The sequence below is a fragment of the Bombina bombina genome, chromosome 2 (genome assembly GCF_027579735.1).
Source record: "Bombina bombina isolate aBomBom1 chromosome 2, aBomBom1.pri, whole genome shotgun sequence".
Classification (NCBI taxonomy): domain Eukaryota; kingdom Metazoa; phylum Chordata; class Amphibia; order Anura; family Bombinatoridae; genus Bombina; species Bombina bombina.
Window position 1 is genome coordinate 307,786,902 of NC_069500.1, and position 22,871 is coordinate 307,809,772.

Here is a 22,871-nt window from a genome sequence, read left to right on the forward strand (position 1 = left end):
TGGATATTAGATGTAAATTGGAAAGTTATTTAAATTTGCATATGGGTTTCATATGGGTTTCATGTCCCTTTAAATGGTGTCTTGGAAAACTGGTCAACTTAGTAAACATCTGATTTTAGTCTAAAAGGATTGTAACAGAAACTCTTGCCAGATAACACAATGCTTGCTCTGATTATGAGATCTAGAAATCCATGCCCATTAAAATATGTTTAAAACATACTTTTTACTTTAATGCTGCAAATTATGCTTATAGATTCCTTCATTACATAAGGGATGAGAGTCAGAGGGGGAGAAAGAGAGACAGAGAGAGAAAGAGACCATGGGGAGAGCAACACATAAGGAGAGAGATGGATAGATAGAGAGAGAGACACACACACACAAGGGGGGGGGGGGCACTGCATTTTAAAGTAATAAAACAGCAGAGCTACAGAGAGTTCAGAAAATTAGTCTATAATTTAGTGTGAAGTATAGAGGAAAGCTGCTAATTTAGTGGGTGTAAAGTTTGAGTAAACAAAATACAAAAACGACCCTGCTGTAAAAGAGTAAACAAACACTAAACCACATTCATTAAATTATCATTTTCACTAACAGAATCCTTTTCAGTAAATTCTTACTTTAATAAGATGGGGCTGAAACAGTGCTCTCTGTGCCTCTCTCCTGCTCTGGAAGGATTCAGGAAGTGACAGTGGCACATTCCACTGCACTTAGAGGGGAAGAACAGAACTCTCTTTTTCACTTTAGCAAAGCTGTCAGCTTCACAGGACAGCAACAAAATATATGAAAGTTGTTTTTTTGCGTTTTTGTTTTGTTTTATATGATTTAACATCCAGCCCCAACCCTATGTTCCCCTTACTAATGCCTCTCACTGGATTGGTTCAGCCCAAATAGGACTGCCTCAAATAAGCAGTTAATGGGCCATGCAATGATCTTAACCACTTGCATCCAGTAGATGGCGCAGCATGTTGTGTAATGGTGGGCAGACCTGATTGTGCCTCTTCATTGCACAACATATAGCTGTGAGAAAAAAAAAATGCTGGGGGAAAAAATTTACAATTTTTTTTTTAAAGCCAATAAAAAAAATATATATTTTTGCCCATATGAGAGGTGAAGCACTGCCTCACCTGCCTCTAGTGACTGCACATCACTGCTCCTACTCTATTTAGCTGAGCAATGAGGAATCTGGCTTGGATGAAGCCGGATTTGTCATCGCTCAGATAAATAAAGTAGGAGATGCGAGCAGAGGAACGGCACAATGTTTACCATTTCTTAATAGTAAATATTTTAGCAATGAAGCGTCTTAAAAAACTTTAATCAATAAAAGTGCTCCTGTTTTTAAAAATATTTTTATATACTAGGCAGTAAATACTTTAAGTTTACAATCACTTTAGGAAATACTCATACACACAAACACACAGATATATAATAGCAAATGTTCCAGACAATATTGTTGTATTTTACAATTAAATTTAATCTAAAAAAAATTCTGACATAGAAGGACTCACCTCACTACTTAATATAAACAAACAACTGAATCTAATACCATAACCAAGCAGTTCATATATATAAGCTTTGATGTGCCGATCAATATGATTTAGTCCTGCCTGCAATGTAATAAGGCTGCGTGTTCTGAGAATGGCTTTGGCAATGAACCTGTTAATTTTGATCTGACTCGTTATCTTTTATAACAGACAAGCCAGATGACAAGCATAGTCAGGACAAGCAGGATAAACTAGTATAATTATGTGACAGCTTAATCTAGTAAATTCTGCATCTAAAGAGCTGCTGCAGATTATATATTCTAGCTCTGGCTGCTTGTTTGTAGCTCTTAGAGGAACGGGGAGCAAACAAACAACCATCTCAATCACTTGTGAGGTTTATGAGAAAGCAAAACACAAGAGAATTGTTTTAGTTTGGATTAATAGAAGACATAACATAATTAATACAGCAATGGATTAACAAAGATATTTTAAAGAACCCCTAAATCTGCCAACAGTAGGGTTGCCAGAGGTTTGCCACAAAAACACTGTACAATCTGTAGGGGATGGGCACAATGGTCTGTGGGTTCACACAAGCCCCTTTCACCAAAGCTCTTCCTTAGACCCCGCTCTTGATCCTACCGTGTATATTCTTTTTGAACTAAACAGTCATTTTACAGCATAGCTGCCAGCAACCTACAAATCAATAATTGTACCTCTAACATGTATACAGTAGTGATTGGACCCCCTTGAGTGCCCCTTACTTCTTTTTGTCCCGCATTGGTAATACATTACGGCATAGGAACCCTTTTACATTAAGCTAACACTAGGGAATTTAAAAAAACTGGACAGTATTTATGTGAAGATTTTACTGGACAGCCTACTAAACTACTGGACACCTGGCAACCCTAGTCAACAGTAGTGACTTGGGTATGGAAAAAATACATAAACAATGCCTATTTGTGTCAAAAAATGTTTAAAACTGTAATGCTTACAGGGTTAGAAAGTCAAAATTAAATTTTTATGATTCAGACAGAGCATGCAATTTTAAACAACTTTCCAATTTACTTATATTATCTAATTTACTTTGTTCTCTTGTTATTTCTTGAAAAGCAAACCTAGGCAGGCCAAAGAGCAGTAATGCACTACTAGGAGTTAGGTGTTCGAATCATGATTGTTGAATTTTGACTTTGATGTCCCTTTAACTATAATCCTAACCAGCAACAATTCCAGTGTATTTATGTAGTAGCCACATTTTAAATTAATCTTTGGAACACAGTTATTGTATTTGTAAGTTTTCAATAGGATACCGGCAGCTGAAGCAGGTTGGTACTGACATGAGAGGTAAGTGTGTTCTGTATTAGAGGTAAGTGATCAGAGATAGAAAAGAAATGATACTCTAGTATTAGATCAGAATCAACTAATGGTTCATTGTCAATTTCTAATGTAAATAAATAGCACATATTATTAAACAGGGCCTTTCATACGACCAGCTGAAGGAAATCAGATTCCAAAGCCCCAAATATTTATTTTTAAGGTAAAAACTTTCAGTCTTGTTCTGCTACACAACTCATCCTATAAAAACGAATCACCTACTGAAAACAATGTGGTTTGTCCTTATCAACAAAAGAGCATTAAGGGCTCGATTTATCAAGCAAGGGCGGACATGTGCGTTCATATTCGCCCCTGTCTGCCCTAGCTCGCCTCTGGCGGCAGCAATCCACTGGCAGAATTCAAAATTGCACATGAGCGCTATTGTGAAATGTCTGCCCTACTAGGGACTAGATTACTAGTAACTGTTGGGCGCAAGAGATACTGGGTTTTTCTTGGCATTTTGCGCACAACAGAAATAGTATGTGTATTACGAGTTGAAAGTAAACGTTTTCGCTCAAGCGCAATCACGATTTAAAAAAGAGAAAAAAACCTACTTGCACGCAAACCCGATCGTGTATTCTCAAATGCGCTAACCCAACATGAAAATACTAATATTACATATTCCAATGTTCTTCACATAGCAGATTATGTTTTATGTATTCATAAATACATATTTCTACATATATCTGATGGTATTTTGGTACAATATATATCTATACCTATATATATATACCTATATATATATATGTGATTATATTAAGGTATTGATATAAACACATATATATATATACAGGGAGTGAAGAATTATTAGGCAAATTAGTATTTTGACCACATCATCCTCTTTATGCATGTTGTCTTACTCCAAGCTGTATAGGCTCGAAAGCCTACTACCAATTAAGCATATTAGGTGATGTGCATCTCTGTAATGAGAAGGGGTGTGGTATAATGACATCAACACCCTATATCAGGTGTGCATAATTATTAGGCAACTTCCTTTCCTTTGGCAAAATGGGTCAAAAGAAGGACTTGACAGGCTCAGAAAAGTCAAAAATAGTGAGATATCTTGCAGAGGGATGCAGCACTCTTAAAATTGCAAAGCTTCTGAAGCGTGATCATTGAACAATCAAGCGTTTCATTCAAAATAGTCAACAGGGTCGCAAGAAGCGTGTGGAAAAACCAAGGCGCAAAATAACTGCCCATGAACTGAGAAAAGTCAAGCGTGCAGCTGCCAAGATGCCACTTGCCACCAGTTTGGCCATATTTCAGAGCTGCAACATCACTAGAGTGCCCAAAAGCACAAGGTGTGCAATACTCAGAGACATGACCAAGGTAAGAAAGGCTGAAAGACGACCACCACTGAACAAGACGCACAAGCTGAAATATCAAGACTGGGCCAAGAAATATCTCAAGACTGATTTTTCTAAGGTTTTATGGACTGATGAAATGAGAGTGAGTCTTGATGGGCCAGATGGATGGGCCCGTGGCTGGATTGGTAAAGGGCAGAGAGCTCCAGTCCGACTCAGACGCCAGCAAGGTGGAGGTGGAGTACTGGTTTGGGCTGGTATCATCAAAGATGAGCTTGTGGGGCCTTTTCGGGTTGAGAATGGAGTCAAGCTCAACTCCCAGTCCTACTGCCAGTTTCTGGAAGACACCTTCTTCAAGCAGTGGTACAGGAAGAAGTCTGCATCCTTCAAGAAAACATGATTTTCATGCAGGACAATGCTCCATCACACGCGTCCAAGTACTCCACAGCGTGGCTGGCAAGAAAGGGTATAAAAGAAGAAAATCTAATGACATGGCCTCCTTGTTCACCTGATCTGAACCCCATTGAGAACCTGTGGTCCATCATCAAATGTGAGATTTACAAGGAGGGAAAACAGTACACCTCTCTGAACAGTGTCTGGGAGGCTGTGGTTGCTGCTGCACGCAATGTTGATGGTGAACAGATCAAAACACTGACAGAATCCATGGATGGCAGTCTTTTGAGTGTCCTTGCAAAGAAAGGTGGCTATATTGGTCACTGATTTGTTTTTGTTTTGTTTTTGAATGTCAGAAATGTATATTTGTGAATGTTGAGATGTTATATTGGTTTCACTGGCAAAAATAAATAATTGAAATGGGTATATATTTGTTTTTTGTTAAGTTGCCTAATAATTATGCACAGTAATAGTCACCTGCACACACAGATATCCCCCTAAAATAGCTATAACTAAAAACAAACTAAAAACTACTTCCAAAACTATTCAGCTTTGATATTAATGAGTTTTTTGGGTTCATTGAGAACATGGTTGTTGTTCAATAATAAAATTAATCCTCAAAAATACAACTTGCCTAATAATTCTGCACTCCCTGTATATATATATAGGAATATCTATTTAAAAACACATTACAATGTTCTGCACATAGCAGAAAATGTTCCATCAAATATTTACAATAAATACACAGTATAACACTTTATTAAATATGAATATTGCATAAATATGTTTTTACATATTTGTTTTTATCTACTTCACTGTATATATATATATATATATATATATATATATACATACATACATATGTATTTATGTGTTTATATGTGTATATATGTCTGTAAATAAATACACTGTATATGCATATAAATACATATGTATACACATATAAACATAAATATATGTTTCTCAAAACAGTTAACCATAGCTCTGAGGTCACCCTATTCCGACGTGCATTAAATTCAATTGCGCACAATTGATTGCGTTTACTTTCAACTTGTAATACGAACGCTACATCCGATGCAAGCAAACAGCAGCAATAAATCCGATATCGCTTGTGTGTAACCTTTAGCGCGCCAATAGTAATCTGGCCCTTTATAGGTTAATCAATAATATTTAAACAATTTTTCCGGTGAACTTTATTGGACGGATAAACATAATCATTACCTTAATAATAACAATTTAAATAATTGTATGTAACTAAAGCAAAGTAATCATTAACGTAATAATAATTTAATAGTTTTATTTAACACTAAAACAATAACATTATAGGTTTCACTTTCATTTTTACTGCTTGCCCCTCCCTCCTTACACTTAGGTCCTTGTGCAAATCTATTAGACTCCAAACAGTCTTTTATTTATTGAGCTTCTTGAAAGTTAGTAAAAGGTTGATTCAGTATACATAGAATTGCAGGGGAACAATGGGATTAAAGGGACAATAAAGTCAAAATTAGACTTTCATGATTCAGATAGAACATGCTATTATAAATAACTTCTTAATGTACTTCTATTATCTAATCTACTTTGTTCTCTTAGTATCATTTGGTGAAAAGTATACCTAGGTAGGCTCAATACTGGGAGCTAGCTGCTGGTTGATAGGTGCACATATATGCATCTTGTCATTGGCTCACCCAGTATGTTCAGGTAGCTCAGAGTGGTGCATTGCTGCTCCTTCAAAAAAGGATACCAAAAGAATGATCACATTTTATAATAGAAGTAAATCTGAAAGTTGTTTAAAATTGTATGTTCTATCTAAATCATAAAAGAAAATGTTTGGGTTTATGCCCCTTAAAGATCAATTTCTCAACTTTGTATGTTTATTTTATAACATTTTTGCCATAAAGAAGAGATGTTATTGCTTTAGACACAAATTCACAGTTTTGACAAAACCAAGAATATGTTATAATATCTTCTAGTAAGAAAAAATGTCCACAATAGTCTTACAGAAACCTCTGGGACAGCATGGCATAGTGAAACATTAAACATTACAGCCATGAATATATAGGGGCATATGTATCAAGCTCCGAATGGAATGGCTCGCCAGAAACAGGAGTTATGAAGCAACGGTCACAAAGACCGCTGCTCCATAACCTATTCACCTGCTCTGAGCAGGCGGACACACATCGCCACAATACAACCCGATCGAGTACGATCGGGTTGATTGACAACCCCCTGCTGATGGCCCATTGGCCGCGAGTCTGCAGGGGGCGACGTTGCACCAGCAGCTCTTGTGAGCTGCTGGTGCAATGCTGAATACGGCGAGCGTATTGCTCGCCGTATTCAGCGAGGTCTGGCGGACCTGATCCGTACTGTCGGATCAGGTCCGCCAGACCTTGATAAATATGCCCCATAGCCTCATGCTACAAGAAAAGACTCATTAGTTCATGTATAATGTATCTTAAATAGAAAACTTTCTCTAGATATAGTCCTATATAAATAATAATAAATAAAAGAAACAGATTTTTTTTAAAAATCATTCAGCGAGATTACGAGTTTTGCGGTAACAGGGGTGCGGTGCTAACGCTCAGTTTCAGCTCACCGTTCACTTAAGACAACGCTGGTATTACGGTTTTTTTTAAACCCGGCGTTAGCCTCTAAAAAGTGAGCGGAGAGCAAAATTTAGCTCCACATCAAACCTCAATACCAGCACTGCTTACGGTAGCGGTAAGCTGGCTAAACGTGCTTGGGAACAATTTCCCCATAGGAATCAATGGGGCAGAATCTGCTGGAAAAAAAACTAACGCCTGCAAAAAAGCAGCGTTCAGCTCCTAACGCAGCCCCATTGATTCCTATGGGGAAAGTAAATTTATGTCTACACCTAACACCCTAACATGAACCCCGAGTCTAAACACCCCTAATCTTACACTTATTAACATCTAATCTGCCGCCCCCGACATCGCCGACACCTACATTATACTTATTAACCCCTAATCTGCCACTCCGGACACAGCCGCCACCTACATTATACTAATGAACCCCTAATTTGCTGCCCCCAACATCGCCGACACCTACATTATATTTATTAACCCCTACTCCCCCAATGTCGTCGCAACCTAAATACACTTATTAACCCCTAATCTGCCACCCCCAACGTCACCGCCACTATAATAAATATATTAACCCCTAAACCTAAGTCTAACCATAACCCCCCTAAGTTAAATATAATTAAAAATAATCTAAATAAAATTACTACAATTAAATGAATTATTCCTATTTAAAACTAAATACTTGCCTGTAAAATAAACCCTACGCTAGCTACAATATAACTAATAGTTACATTGTAGCTATTTTAGGATTTATTTTTATTTTACAGGCAACTCTGTATTTATTTTAAAAGCATACAACAAAGTGTACAATATGGATTGATACTTTCCCTTTAAATGTTTCAAACCGCAGCCATCCCAAAGTCTCTCCAGGAATCTGTGTGAATCGATCGGGTGTGCTAGATGGAGGCGCTGGTTCACTTGTTAGGTGACTGGAGTAACTTGTATCCCTCTTGCCCTTCCTCTGTTTCTAGGTACAAGTAATTAACTATTTAATAGCTACCTAGTTAAAATAAATACAAATGAACCTGTAAAATAAATCCTAACCTAAATTACAATTACACCTAACACTACACTATAATTAAAATAATTTCCTAAATTAACTACAATTAAATAAAATAAACTAAAGTATGAAAAATAAGAAAAAGAAGCACAGAGGCGCCAACATGGCCTAGTAATGTCACGGCAGTCGGATACAAAACATCAGCAGGATAGGAAATATACTCACAAGCGTAGCGCACCCAAATGGTGCTATTGTGGCAGCCTGGAACATCAAACAGTGGTCCAGCTCACTGGTGTCTCCATCCAGATAGAGATGATCCTTGGCGAGGGCCTATCCTATGATGCCTATAAGGGCAAAAAAGGCACACACATAGCCCAGTAACGTTTGTACACCAGATAAAAAAGGATTCAAGGTTGTACTTACAGGAAACAAAGCACCACCAGGTGCAATATCAGCAGTACTGGGACCTCTCAGCCGCCCAGTGGACTGTGGAATCCAATTTGCAGGATGCAGAAAATCACCACGATAGGACTAGAACACACACTCTGCCCCCAAACAGGAGCAGAATAATTGTGATAAAGCAAGTGTATATTTAAAAACTTTTATTTTAAAAACAGCGACATGTTTCTCAGCCACCACAGGATGACCGTCCTATGACAAAGAGCTGCCTTCTTTCTTTTGGATTATTCTTTGTGCGGACATTTTGTTATTTGATTATACCAATATCATCTGGGTCCACTTGTGAGCATATCATCTCTAATAATCTGATATAAGTGTGCTAGGTTTATTGTATATTCTCTTAATTATCTGTATATATCTGCTTACTGTTTGCTGCTTATTGTTAGCGCCCCCTAGGAGTGTGGTGTATGTTCTATATGCACCACCCTCCTTATATCTAAAGTACGAAAAAAACAACTAAATTACAGAAAAAAATAAAATAATTACAAGTTTTTTTAAACTAATTACACCTAATCTAATCCCCCTAATAAAATAAAAGCCCCCCAAAATAAAAAAATCCCTACCCTACACTAAATTACAAATAGCCCTTAAAAGGGCTTTGTGCGGGGCATTGCCCCAAAGTAATCAGCTCTTTTACCTGTAAAAAAAAATACAATACCCCCCCCAACATTAAAACCCACCACTCACACACCCAACTCTACTCTAAAACCCACCCAATCCCCCCTTAAAAAAACCTAACACTAACCCCTTGAAGATCACCCTACCTTGAGACGTCTTCACCCAACCGGGCAGAAGTGGTCCTCCAGAGGGGCAGAAGTCTTCATCCGATCCGGGCAGAAGAGGACCTCCAGACAAGCAGAAGTCTTTATCCAGGTGGTATCTTCTATCTTCATCCATCCGACGAGGAGCGGCTCCATCTTGAAGACATCCGATGCGGAGCATCCATCCAGACCGACAACTACCCGACGAATGACAGTTCCTTTAAATGACGTCATCCAAGATGGCGTCCCTTGAATTGATTGGCTGATAGGATTCTATCAGCCAATCGGAATTAAGGTAGGAAAAATCCTATTGGCTGATGCAATCAGCCAATAGTATTGAGCTCGCATTTTACTGGCTGATTTTAACAGCCAATAGAATTTGAGCTCAATCCTATTGGCTGATTGGATCAGCTAATAGGATTGAACTTCAATCCTATTGGCTGATTGCATCAGCCAATAGGATTTTCCCTACCTTAATTCCGATCGGCTGATAGAATCCTATCAGCCAATCAGAGTTTGAGGGACGCCATCTTGGATGACGTGATTTAAAGGAACCGTCATTCGTCTGGTAGTCGTCAGTCTGGATGGATGCTCCGCGTCGGATGTTTTCAAGATGGAGCCGCTCCTCGTCGGATGGATGAAGATAGAAGATGCCACCTGGATGAAGACTTCTGCCCGTCTGGAGGTTCTCTTCTGCCCGGATCGGATGAAGACTTCTGCCCCTCTGGAGAACCACTTCTGCCCGGTTGGGTGAAGATGTCTCAAGGTAGGGTGATCTTCAAGGGGGTAGTGTTAGGTTTTATTAAGGGGAAATTGGGTGGGTTTTAGAGTAGGGTTGATTGTGTGGGTGGTGGGTTTTAATGTTGGGGGGGTATTGTATTTTTTTTTACATGTAAAAGATCTGATTATTTTGGGGCAATGCCCCGCAAAAAGCCCTTTTAAGGGCTATTTGTAATTTAGTGGAGGGTAGGGATTTTTATTATTTTGGGGGGCTTTTTTATTTTATTAGGGGGATTAGATTAGGTTTAATTAGTTTAAAATTCTTGTAATTATTTTATTTTTTTCTGTAATTTAGTGGTTTTTTTCCCCCCGTACTTTAGTTTATTTAATTTAATTGTAGTTAATTGTATTTAATTTAGGAAATTATTTTAATTATAGTGTAGTGTTAGGTGTAATTGTAACATAGGTTAGGTTTTATTTTACAGGTAAATTTGTCTTTATTTTAACTAGGTAGTTATTAAATAGTTAATAACTATTTAATAACTATTGTACCTGGTTAAAATAAATACAAAGTTGCCTGTAAAATAAAAATAAACCCTAAGATAGCTACAATGTAATTATTAGTTATATTGTATCTAGCTTAGGGTTTATTTTATAGGTAAGTATTTAGTTTTAAATAGGAATAATTTATTTAATTGTAGTAATTTTATTTCGTTTTATTTAAATTATATTTAAGTTAGGGGGGTGTTAGGGTTAGGGTTAGACTTAGGTTTAGGGGTTAATACATTTAATATAGTTGCAGCAATGTTGTGGGCGGCAGATTAGGGGTTAATAAATGTAGGTAGGTGTCGGCGATGTTAGGGACGGCAGATTAGGGGTTAATAAAATGTAACTAGTGTTTGCGAGGCGGGAGTGTGGCGGATTAGGGGTTAATATATTTATTGAAGTGGCGGTGATATCCGGTCGGCAGATTAGGGGTTAAAAAATGTATTTAAGTGTTTTGATGGGGGGGGGGCTCGGTTTAGGGGATAATAGGTAGTTTATGGGTGTTAGTGTACTTTTTATCACTTTAGTTAAGAGTTTTATGTTACGGCGTTAGCCCATAAAACTCTTAACTACTGACTTTTAAATGCGGTAGGAGTCTTGACAGGAGAGGGTCTACCGCTCACTTCTTCCAAGACTCGTAATACCGGCGTTAGGCAAATCCCATTGAAAAAATAGGATACGCAATTGACGTAAGGGGATTTGCGGTATGCTCGAGTCGCGGAATAAAAGTGAGCGGTACACCTGTACCTGCCATACTCGTAATACCAGCGGGCGTTAAAAAGCAGCGTTGGGACCTCTCAATGCTGCTTTTTAAGGCTAACGCAAGACTCATAATCTAGCAGATTGATTTTTATCCAGCTTGGTCTAGACCCTTTAGTTCTAGTGAAAGATCAACTTAATGCTACAGGATACAAAGATCTTTTAGACAACTGGTGCTTCCAACTTTGTGGCAACAGTTTGTGGAAGGCCCTTTCCTTTTTGTGCAGAAAGCAAGGTCCATGAAGATATGGTTTGGTAACATTGGTGTGAAGGAACGCTAGTGGCCTGCACGCACAGTGCCCTGACCTCAACCCCATGGAATTTGAACATTGATTATAAGTTTGGCCTTACAGTGTATTTCTAAGGTGAGGGGGGAATAAAGGACTCTTAAAAATCACCCGAACCCCAAACTAGAAACAATGCTGTGAGGTATTTTTGTGGGGCAGCCCTCAAGCAGTTAAATCTATTACACCAGGACTCAACTATGGAAACTGCTTTGATGTGGACAGGCGAGCTTATAAATACGTTTGGGGGCTGTGCACAGGTATTTGTTTTCTCTTATTTCTACAATTAGGCTTTTGTTCTTTCCACCGCCTATTAAAATTTGGATTGTGAGCAGGTAATGGATTCTCTCCTTAAAAGCTTTTAAACCTTTATTACTCTGTATGCAGAAGATTTGAAATAAAAATATAAGAAAATAACAGAAGGAGCAAAACAGTTGCCTATTGTAGATTTAAAATATGTGCACCTATATAGACCATGTTTGGAAATTGGTAGTGAAAAGCCTGAAGAAACAGCGCTAAGCACTGAGAAATGCGTTGCTTTGTTTTAATAAATGCTTTTATTGTGTCCTGCTAAATGTGAGCTACCACCTTGGATTTTGAAGTTTAAGGTGTACACTTTTGATGTTAAATACTACACCATGAGGGGCCTCCTTTGTTTTTTTCTACTTGCAATAAAGTGGTTAAAGATGTATTGTAACAAAAACAGGAATACATACATGTATCAGGATGAGACAGGATATCAGTGTCTCTCACATTAAAACAAGCACATGACAAGGTTTTTTTCTTCTGTATCAAATGTCAACAATTTGGGAAACTTGTGATACATCTTCATTGTTTTCTTTTGGGAAAAAAAATAAATCTAACAGATCTTTTCACCCTGGAAAAACCAGCTCCCCTTTATGTTCAGTCAACTTTATCATGATTAAGTGTTGCATACCATCTGGGTGATGGGAATGTCACGCTCTCTTAGCACAAAGTCAGAGATTGCGGAGGCTGGTTCCTATGTCTATCCTTGTTGCCTGTTCAAGACCACTGGGCTTTTGTACATCAATTATAGTGTATGGTTTTGATTAAGAAAAACAACAGTCAAGTTACAACTAATACTTTAAGACTACATTTTGTTCTCATTCATTCTTCTGTGTCCATTTATCCACCCTGTGTCCTCCATAGATATGAGTGTAGCGACCTATTAGCAGCTGCTATGTGTGTATAAACAGAATGTGTACAAACACTATGTTTATTTCCTTTCATTTATAAACAATAGTTGAGCACAAAACTGCATTTAAAGGGTTGGTTATTTTTTATTTTTACTTGTGCGTTTGGTAATGTTTATTTGTTTACCATAAAACTGTGTTTTAGAACTTCAAATTAATGGGTAACTGTGGTTTAAGAGTCTAAAACAACATAAACGGAATTCTGAAGTACACCAAGTCCACATAATGAAGTTATTGATCTTAATGAGGTTTATGGTAGGATTTAAGCAGCATACTCTAGACTGATGCTCATACCAGTTTCTAGAGTTACAGTTGTTTTGACCATTTTGGAACCCTGCTAGGGTGGCTAAGTATATTAGAAATAAGGAGACAATAACTCTAATCCTTTGTAATATTTGTGACTGTCCAAAATTGGAAGTTCTGTCTCTCCTTTTTTCAACTGATTTATTGACATAAATATTTTTGTCACATGACTCCTCAATACCCCAAAATGTGCCTTTCACAAAGAAGAACTATCCTACAGTATATCAGACAGTTTGCTTCCACTGAAAAAGGTCAGGCCAGTCCCAAAATACCTGGTAATCTTCTTCCAAACTAGAAACACAAGAGCCATAAAAAGGTAGCTACTCCATCTGTAGTGGTTCATTGGTATCCTTTTCAAGTCTAGCTACCACCATGGGGCAATTAACTTGTTGAGGATATATATTAGATTGAATGTCTCTTATTTTAAGCACTGGCTAGAAGCAGAACCCTGCACTTCTCTACTGGTACACAGCATAAAAGTATGAAAAATAAAAAATAAAAATTCTCAGCACATAAACATTTTTTGAATGTATAGAAAAAAAAAAATAGTTTGATAGAATAGACTGACCCATGTGCTCAGTACAAGCTGGAACCTGCTTCCCTTAAAGGGGCATGAACTGCAAACAAAAGTTATATTAAGATAGATCATGCAGTTTTCCATTTACTTCTATTATCAAAATGTACTTTGTTCTCTTGATATCCTTTGTAGAAGAGCATACCTAGGTAAGCTCAAGAGCAGCAATGCATTACTGAGAATTAGCAGATGATTGGTAGCTACACACATATGCTTCTTGTCATTGGCTCATCATATGTGTTCAGCTAGCTCCCAGTAGTGCTTTGCTGCTCTGGAGCTGACTTTAAGGAAAAGAAGGGCTGCAATATTCAACATAGAGACACAAATGCAAATTATAATGATATGTTCTCAGTGCAGTAGCCCTTGTGTTTGAGACAATTTCGCAAGCATAACAACTGAGCTGACACACCTGTATGGGCCTGTTTTATTGTGCCTCTAAACACAGACTTACAGTCATAACCTACTATGTACCGAATACCATATGTTAAACATAACCTCAGAAATGTATTTGGAAAAGTACTTACAGTGGGTCTCCCATGATAATCTTTCAGACCCAATTGATCAGTAACACTAGGACTCATTTTCCATAGCATATAATAAGAAATGAAATTGTATATCTGAAAATCATATTGCTAAATAGACTGCCTACTATGCAAACAATTCAAAGTGCAAACCTGGATTTCTATGCGTTCTACATTGCACTGCACTTGTCTCTTTAATTGAGAAATGTAAAGCTCTGCCCTTGGTGATAGAGAGGCTTCAAGAAAACATTTCTATTTAATGAACCCTGTAAAAGGCCTTGCAGACTTGGCACATCTCACTGTTGCAGCTACCAGACACAGTAATCATTAATGAATCTTTAATGAATCTAGGCCAGTTACAGCTCAGATAAGTGAGCTATAAAAGAATGATTTAGATGTCTTATTCTTTGTATGGGCATTAAAGTTAGTTAGTCTGAAAGGCTGAATCTTCATACTGCAAAGCAGACAGTGCAATGGCAAATGGCCGTTGGGGAAAGCCCTTCAGATTTATATTTATATATATATATTTTTTAATATTTATAGGTTAAATTTAATGGAACAATATTATCAGACTCCTTTTAGGCTTTCAAAAGTATCCAAATAAACTCAGGACTCGAAAAAAGTTCCTACAGAACCTAAATACCAAGGATCCTGAAACACCTATGTTGAAGTATAAAAAGTAAATAAACATCTCTTAATATATCAGTATTGAGCTCCACAAACAGAATGCTTGCCACAGAGGTTGATTCTAAGGCCGGCTGAATGTTGACTGAACACTCAAACATATATTTGTTATGCAAACAGCTAATGAAATGTAACATTTGAATACAAAACACAAATCTATGGGAATCAATACTGAAATGTAATATTCCAATGATACATTCAAATACTGGAATAATAATATTAGAAAGCTAACATTTATTCTATGGAGACATTCAAATGGAGGAATAAATGTCTCTTGGAACATTTGCTCAGCCTATTGAGTATCAAAATACAGACACTTACCTATCCCTAATTTTGGCACCGTAGTATTGTGGTGATTCCTAAACACAATAAACAGGGCAATGGGGCTCCACATTGGTAATCAATACCTAATGATAATGTAATCATATTGCAAATACGGAAGTAACACAACTATTGTAACTCAGAACTTTTAAGTTTTTTATTAAAAGCAGGAGGCTGCTAAATGTATTCCAATGAGAACAACTCTTACTGGTGACAGTGCTAGTAACCTTCCTCAGAATCTCTTTTTCTAACAGTAGAGATTATTCTGGGGGAAATGGTGAATACATCTTTTTAATAACATAAACAAATCATTTACATATGAAAAACAATACAGTTTACCTTTCAGGGTAGATATTTCTAAGAGATTCATTATTATATAGAGCAGCTTTGCAAACTGCTTGAAATACTATTACTTATATATAAATAGGATTTTATATAAAATAGAAATGTGGCAGAGAGTAGGTACAGAGCATCATAGGAGAGAGCTATATGCGCTATAAAAACTGTTCAACACTCAGTTTATGAATGTTTGGTACACAGTATTATTATTGTACCTATATGGAAAAAAGCAGAGGAAAGTTCTTAACCACCTGTATGGTAAAAGCAAATTGTGCCCCTTTGGTAAATGTATTACATTACTCTCTAGTATATAGTGAACATAATAATCTAAATCCTATGCTATCCCATATAGCTGATACAAAAATAGTCAGAGTTGCACAGGATAACTCAGGAATGTCTCACTGGAGAGTTAGCGAATTAAAGACAAGAGTAGCTAAGGAACAATATATACTGTTTAGAAAAACAAAAGAGTAAATCTTTAAAGTTACGGTGACAAGACGGCTTTACAAGCATGTTACATGTTATTCTACACAGGTACAGAATGGACTATTGCTTCCTACTGACACTATCTCTAGCATGTCCGAACAAAAAAATGCACTATATCCATATTTTGTTTGCGTCAGTGCAGGAACTTAAAGGGACATTAAACACTATATAAATACTAGATAGAATGATACATTCAAAGAAACGATTAGTCTGAGAATAACATGTTGACGCATTTCTTAAAGTTTCATTAGCTGTTTAAATATTGACAAAATATGTGTAAAGTTTTAATGTCTGTAACAATGGGAGCTGCCATGTTGTAACTTAGGTTACTTTTTCTGCTGTGGCCAATTAGAGACAGTTATAAATAGGTCACTATAGTGTGCAGCCAATGGCTGTGTTTTGAATAAAACAGTGTTCTGCACTTCCATTTCTAACAGGAACTGAAAAGCTCACAAATTCAGAATGGAATTATAGGAAAAGGGGACAAAATAAATAATGAAAGTATAATGCAGAATTTTTTTAAATATATCTGATTTATCATTTTATATTACCATCTCAAAGTGTTTAATGTCCCTTTAAAGCAGGTGAGGACACACTACAAATTTATAAATACCAGAAATAACAGTCTGTTGTAGACAGCAGAAAATAAAGATTATGCACGCTGTTACGATGATGCTGTCCCTTTAAAAATATTTCATTGTACATTTGACAAATACCACTAAATGACACAGAAACATTTTGCATATTCACGTGACTCATTTTAAAATGTCACGCAAACAGAGAGTCACATTAATATTAACAATTCTAAAGAGCAATGGGAGTTTTAACAAATTATGTGAAAAAAAATGTTCTTGCATTAATAAGTATGAGCATCTCTAGGAAAGTAGAAGATGTTCATTTATGATTTTCTACAATGAAATATGCAGTGGTGCTTTACAACGGAATTACTAAAGACTCATCATAACCTATTGATCACATTGTCACTTATATTAACATCTCAGGTAACTGCAAAAGGAAGTGACATTAGGACATGGAGAGCCACATTAATTTGAAACAAAGAGGCTCCCAAGAATCCATTCATTTATATGAACCTGATGTATGCAAAATAGGTGCCGGTATTTGTCTCATATTTTTGGCATCATTTCATTGCTGTTGCAGGCGGCATTTTTTTTTTGCCTCCACAAACATTATATTTTTTTGTAATTTGTGACTAACTTATAGGATGAAGAAGTACAATAGGCATTAAAATGAATATTAATGGGCCATAACTGTGATTGGTCAGCTGCTGATTTCTGAGGATCCTGAGCTGTACTTTATTTATGTGTTTAACCCACTGTGGGGGTGAAACACATAGGGTTGCAGGTTGAGTAGTGTTAAAATTTGTTGCTGTAATGAATTAGAGCATTTATGCTCTAACACATAATTAAAGTGAATGTCAAGTTTGATGAATCAGTGCCCCATTTTTTAAAAATCCTATTAAAAACAGGGGCACTTTTATTCATCAAACTTTACATTTCACTCGTTTTGTTTAAATACTTACCTATTAATCTTGAAAGCCGCTCCAGCGATTCCCCCTCCTGCCGCGATTCCCCCTCCTGCCGCTCGTCACTTCATTTGTCAGCAATGACGAATACGGCATCCTCCAATCACGGCTTCCCCCCGGGGAATCATTGACTGAGGCAACGCCGTGATTGGAGGAAGCCGGATTAGTCATTTTTGACATATGAAGAGGCTTGCGACGGGCGGGGGAAGTGCTGGAGCGGCTTTCAAGATTAAAAGGTATTTTAAAAAAAACGAGTGAAATGTAAAGTTTGATGAATGAAAGTGCCCCTGTTTTTAATAGTGTTTTTAAAAACCGGGCACTGATTCATCAAACTTGACATTCACTTTAAAGTCAGCTCCAGAGCAGCAATACACTACTAACTTTTTATCTCATGATTCAGGCAGAGTATGCAATTTGAATTAACTTTCATATTTATTTTTTATGATCTAATTTGTTTCATTCTCTATGTATTCTTTCTTGCAAAGTATACCAAGGTAGGTTCAGAAACTGCTGATTGGTGGCTGCAAATATATACCTCTTGGCTTTCACATAGTTCCCAGTAGTGCATTACTGATCCTTCAACAAAGCAAACCAAGAGAATGAAGCACATTAGATAAATTTGTGGTATCATGTCCCTTTAAAGGCATGCAAACTTTGAGGAATTCAAGGCAGGTGTATTATTAACTGACCTCCACTAATGGTCTTGGCTTCCGTTCCACAGAAAACCTGTAGTGACACAGTTCACAGAAGCTGGTGTTAGAAGATGACAGCCAGTGCTCCAGGCAGCTGCGGTGTATTGTCCCTAACGTTCCTGTACATTCACATGGTGAGAGGAGATCTTCCTGGTTGCTCCCTTCATGGCATATCCTGCACATTGGACGGTCATTGAAGGTGCTATGGGAGAGGCAAAGCATACTGTCAATCTCATTTAGAAATGCATTTCAGCAGGTGCATTTGTCCCTAAACCAATGAAAGCCGCCATGTAGTAGCCTAAGTTTCCTTTATTTAATCTTCTCTTCTGAGCCCATCACAATCACAAGAGTATGCAACAATGTGGAATATTTTGTGGCACTTTAGAAATAAATGATCATAATAATAATTATTATAATTATAGAGCAATCTACACTACACAACTTTCAGTATTAAAGGAACATTAAACCCATTTTTTTTCTTTCATGATTCAGATAGAGAATACCATTTTAAACAACTTTCTAATTTACTTCTATTATCTAATTTGCTTAATTATCTTGATATTCTTTCCTGAAAAGCATATCTAGATAGGCTCAGTAGCTTCTGATTGGCGACTGCACATAGATGCCTCGTGTAATTGGCTCACCAATATGCATTGCTATTTATTTAACAAAGGATATCTAAAGATTGCAGCAAATTAGATAATAGAAGTAAATTGGAATGTTGTTTAAAATTGTATTCTCTATCTGAATCATGAAAGAAAAACTTGGGGTTTAGTGGCCCTTTAAACTAAAGTTTATGCACAAAGATTGATCATCATATGATTCATTATTCTTTCCACTTGCTGTCACACAATTACACAAGAGGCATAGACAAAAGGGTTGAGGTAATCTTGCTCAAACCAGTGGAAGGAGCAGGAAGAATGTTAATAACCTTTAATGAACAACAACAATTCCAATTTTGTGATTTACAACAAATAAATTTTTACTATTTTATCAACCTATCACCTTTTCCCTCTATTTTTATTCTAATTTAAATGGTGAATAGTAATTGGAAATTATTGGCAGGAACTAGAGAGAGGTAAGTACACGTCAACTACGTGCTGTGATGGAGCAGAGTTTTGATGCCTCTATTGAGGTCTGTATCAGACCAGATCACTAAGGGCCTGATTCTTAAAAACTGTCAAGGAGAGAAATGATCAGCTTATTTGTATTGAGCAATATATTGTGTCTCTCCATCACTTACAGAAAATTAGGGATATCCCTAACGAAAGTTCTTAAAGGGACAGTCTACACCAGAATTTTTATTGTTTTAAAAGATAGATAATCCCTTTATTACCCATTTCCCAGTTTTGCATAACTAACACGGTTATATTAATATACTTGTAACCTCTGTGATTATCTTGTATCTAAGCCTCTGCAAACTGCCCCTTTTTTCAGTTCTTTTGACAGACTTGCAGTCTAGCCAATCAGTGCCTGCTCCAGTCCCAGATAACTTCTCGTGCAGGAGCACAGTGTGATCTATATGAAATACTTGAACTAACACACTCTAGTGGTGAAAAACTGTTAAAATGCAATCTGAAAGAGGTGGGCTTCAAGGTCTAAGAAATTAGCATTTGAACCTCCTAGGTTAAGCTTTCAACTAAAAATACCAAGAGAACAAAGCAAAATTGGTGATAAAAGTAAATTGGAAAATTGTTTAAAATTACATGCTCTATCTGAATTATGAAAGTTTATTTTGGCCTAGACTGTCCCTTTAAGGTATAAATTGCCTTTTAGAGCATTTTTTGAGGGGCCTTGCAGTGTTTATGAGGCTTCTTATAAAATCTCACTAGACCAGAAAACCAGTAGCGGACCTACTCAACAGAGGGCCCTAGCTGGTGAAAACATTTTTTGGGCCCTCTCAAAGGTAATTCAGTAGTAAGCAATAGAAATATATATGTTGCCCTGGAGGATAGATAGATGATAGATCAGTAACTTGCACTAATAAAAGGCTCCCCTGCACTAGAATTGTACCCATTCTGCACACACCTATGTATAGATTGGCTGCTATGGGCCACCTCAGCACTTGGGCCCTGATGCCACTGCACCTGCTGCACCAATGGCAGCACCGCTCCTGCAGAGAGAGTGTCCCTTTAAGCAAACACATACACATTCTTTGCTGTATAGGGGAAAGGAACAATAGCCATGTAAGACTGAAAGCGGACAAGGTTTGCAGAACAATGTAAAAACCCATGGGACCTCTTACAAAGGGTATGATAAAAATCTACTGACCCCTTTCCCCATTTACCTATTAAAGTGCCTAAATAAAATAAATATAAAGTTGTGTATCTAGTACAGATTAGATTAAAAACACAAAGTGTAGTATTAAAGTATTCAAGTTCAATATCACCAGCTACAATCTTGTGCCTGAATGTCACAGGCTGAGATCTTGAGGATACCAAAATCTTATCTCCTATGACATCCCGAGGCGAGAATGTCTTGGTTGACAATCTTAAAGGGACATTGTACACTGGATTTTTTTTGCATAAATGTTTTGTAGATGACCCAATTAAAGACAATCTGGGAGTGTTTTAGTAAAAATGTATAGTTTTTTTTTTTTTGTTTGTTTTTTTTAAAATAATATTGCGCTGACTCCTAACCAAGCCCCTACGTTTTAGATATATACTGATGTATATAGACTTCAGATTGCTTCTGTTTGTATACTGGATCTTTTCATATGCAGGAGAGGTGGGGAGGGGGGGTCTGCTCTAAGCCCCTTTCAGTAGATGTCCCAACCTAACCTCATCAACAGTGCTAAATTGGGAGCTTCTAAGGACGTTTTTAAAAGGTTTTATACTGGATTTTTCTATCAGCATCTGTGCATATTATTCTTTATAGTAGTGTCTATTACATGCAGTTAAATGAAAATTGGTGTATACTGTCCCTTTAATGTAATTGCATGATTTGTGATTAGAGAATGAGGTCAAATAGAATGTCACATTTAATGTATCCAACAGTAATTTTAAATAAAATGTGACATTTGTTATATTAACAGCGCTGCGGAATCTGTTGGCGCTTTATAAATAAATAATAATAATAATAATAATATTAAAACATTCTAATGCTAAAAAGAATGTGAAGACAAATTATCATTTCATATCACCACAATGAGACAGGTTGACAATATTTGCGAAAAAAAAGTTTAAAACAAGAGTGCTGCCTATTTATGAATCAAGATATTAAAGCATAGATGGAAAATCTGGGTTTTTAAAAGGGAAACAGTACTCCATTTTTTTTAAACATATTTGAATATGTTTTTTTATTTTCTTGTTTTTTTGTTGTCTGAAAACTTTTGCTCCAAACCCTCCAATCCTTTGGCATTTGTGACACAGCCCTCTCGTGGTTCTCTTTCTACCTGTCTAACCGTACCTTTAGTGTAGTTTTCTCTGGTGCTTCCTCTGCCCCGTTACCACTTTCTGTTGGGGTACCGCAAGGCTCTGTCCTCGGCCCCTTCTCAATCTACACATCATCATTAGGTTCCCTAATAAAGTCCCATGGGTTTCAATATCATTTGTATGTCGACCTATCTCCTTCCTTGCTAACCCGTTTAACTAACTGTTTTTCTCACATCTCTTCATGGATGTCCTTTTACTACCTTAAGCTAAATCTCTCCAAAACTGAGCTACTTATTTTACCCCTTCTTCTAAAATCTCCACCCCCCATCTCTCTATAACTGTCGACAACTCCATCATTACCCCTACCCCGCATGCCCGATGTCTTGGGGTCACACTTAACTCAGACCTTTCTTTCACTCCTCACATTCAGGCCTTGGCTAAATCCTGCTGCTTCCACATTAAAAACATCTCTAAAGGGGGGGCAGAGCCTATAGCTGAAGCGGCCGGACGCATCTGTGGGGAGCTCCTAGCTCTAATTTAACTTTTAGGGATTAAAATCAAACTATTGATTTAAAATATAAATTTCACTTACCCCTGAAATTCCCTGGAAGGATCTGATGAGCTGACAAACTCACTACATGAACGCAGATAGTCTATGTTCTTCAGTTTAGCTACAACGTGGTCACCATTCTCTGTGATGCTGATCATATCTGTGGCTGGGGCTGCTGTACAATACCCCCCCAAGAAACTGGGTTACGGAGCAGATATTTAATGCTGCTATAAAGACTTTTAATACACTCAACTGGTGCTTCTACACATCCCTAGTGTGAAAATGGAAGAAATAACTATTACATTACAGCGGATCCTACTGGACTTTGAGATTAAATTTTGTGCCGTGTTAGATGAGACTTTCCTTCTCCAGCAAACCTCTAAATGCAGTGAGGGGGAAAACTCTGATAATAAATCTCCAACTCCACAAGTAAAAACCGGAACTGAGCTGCTTAATGAGCTGAACACCACAGTGTTCAGGTATTGCTAAGTATTGATCACATGTCTCTATGCATCACCAGCTAGTTGTCATATATATTCCTGTGTCCATGTGTGCAAATAACAGAGAGATGGAGCTTTGCTGATGATGTCCCACT

At 37.1% G+C, this 22,871-nt stretch overlaps 1 protein-coding gene across 2 annotated transcripts in view; it reads right to left on the reverse strand.

The window, feature by feature from the left end:
• MARCHF3 (membrane associated ring-CH-type finger 3) overlaps positions 1-22,871 on the reverse strand; it is a 444,776-nt gene that overhangs the window by 134,493 nt on the left and 287,412 nt on the right. For both annotated transcript variants that reach the window (XM_053701629.1, XM_053701628.1), the window contains one exon: positions 18,350-18,554. In XM_053701629.1, the coding sequence (XP_053557604.1) occupies positions 18,350-18,554 (205 nt within the window). The remainder of the gene's footprint in view (positions 1-18,349; positions 18,555-22,871) is intronic.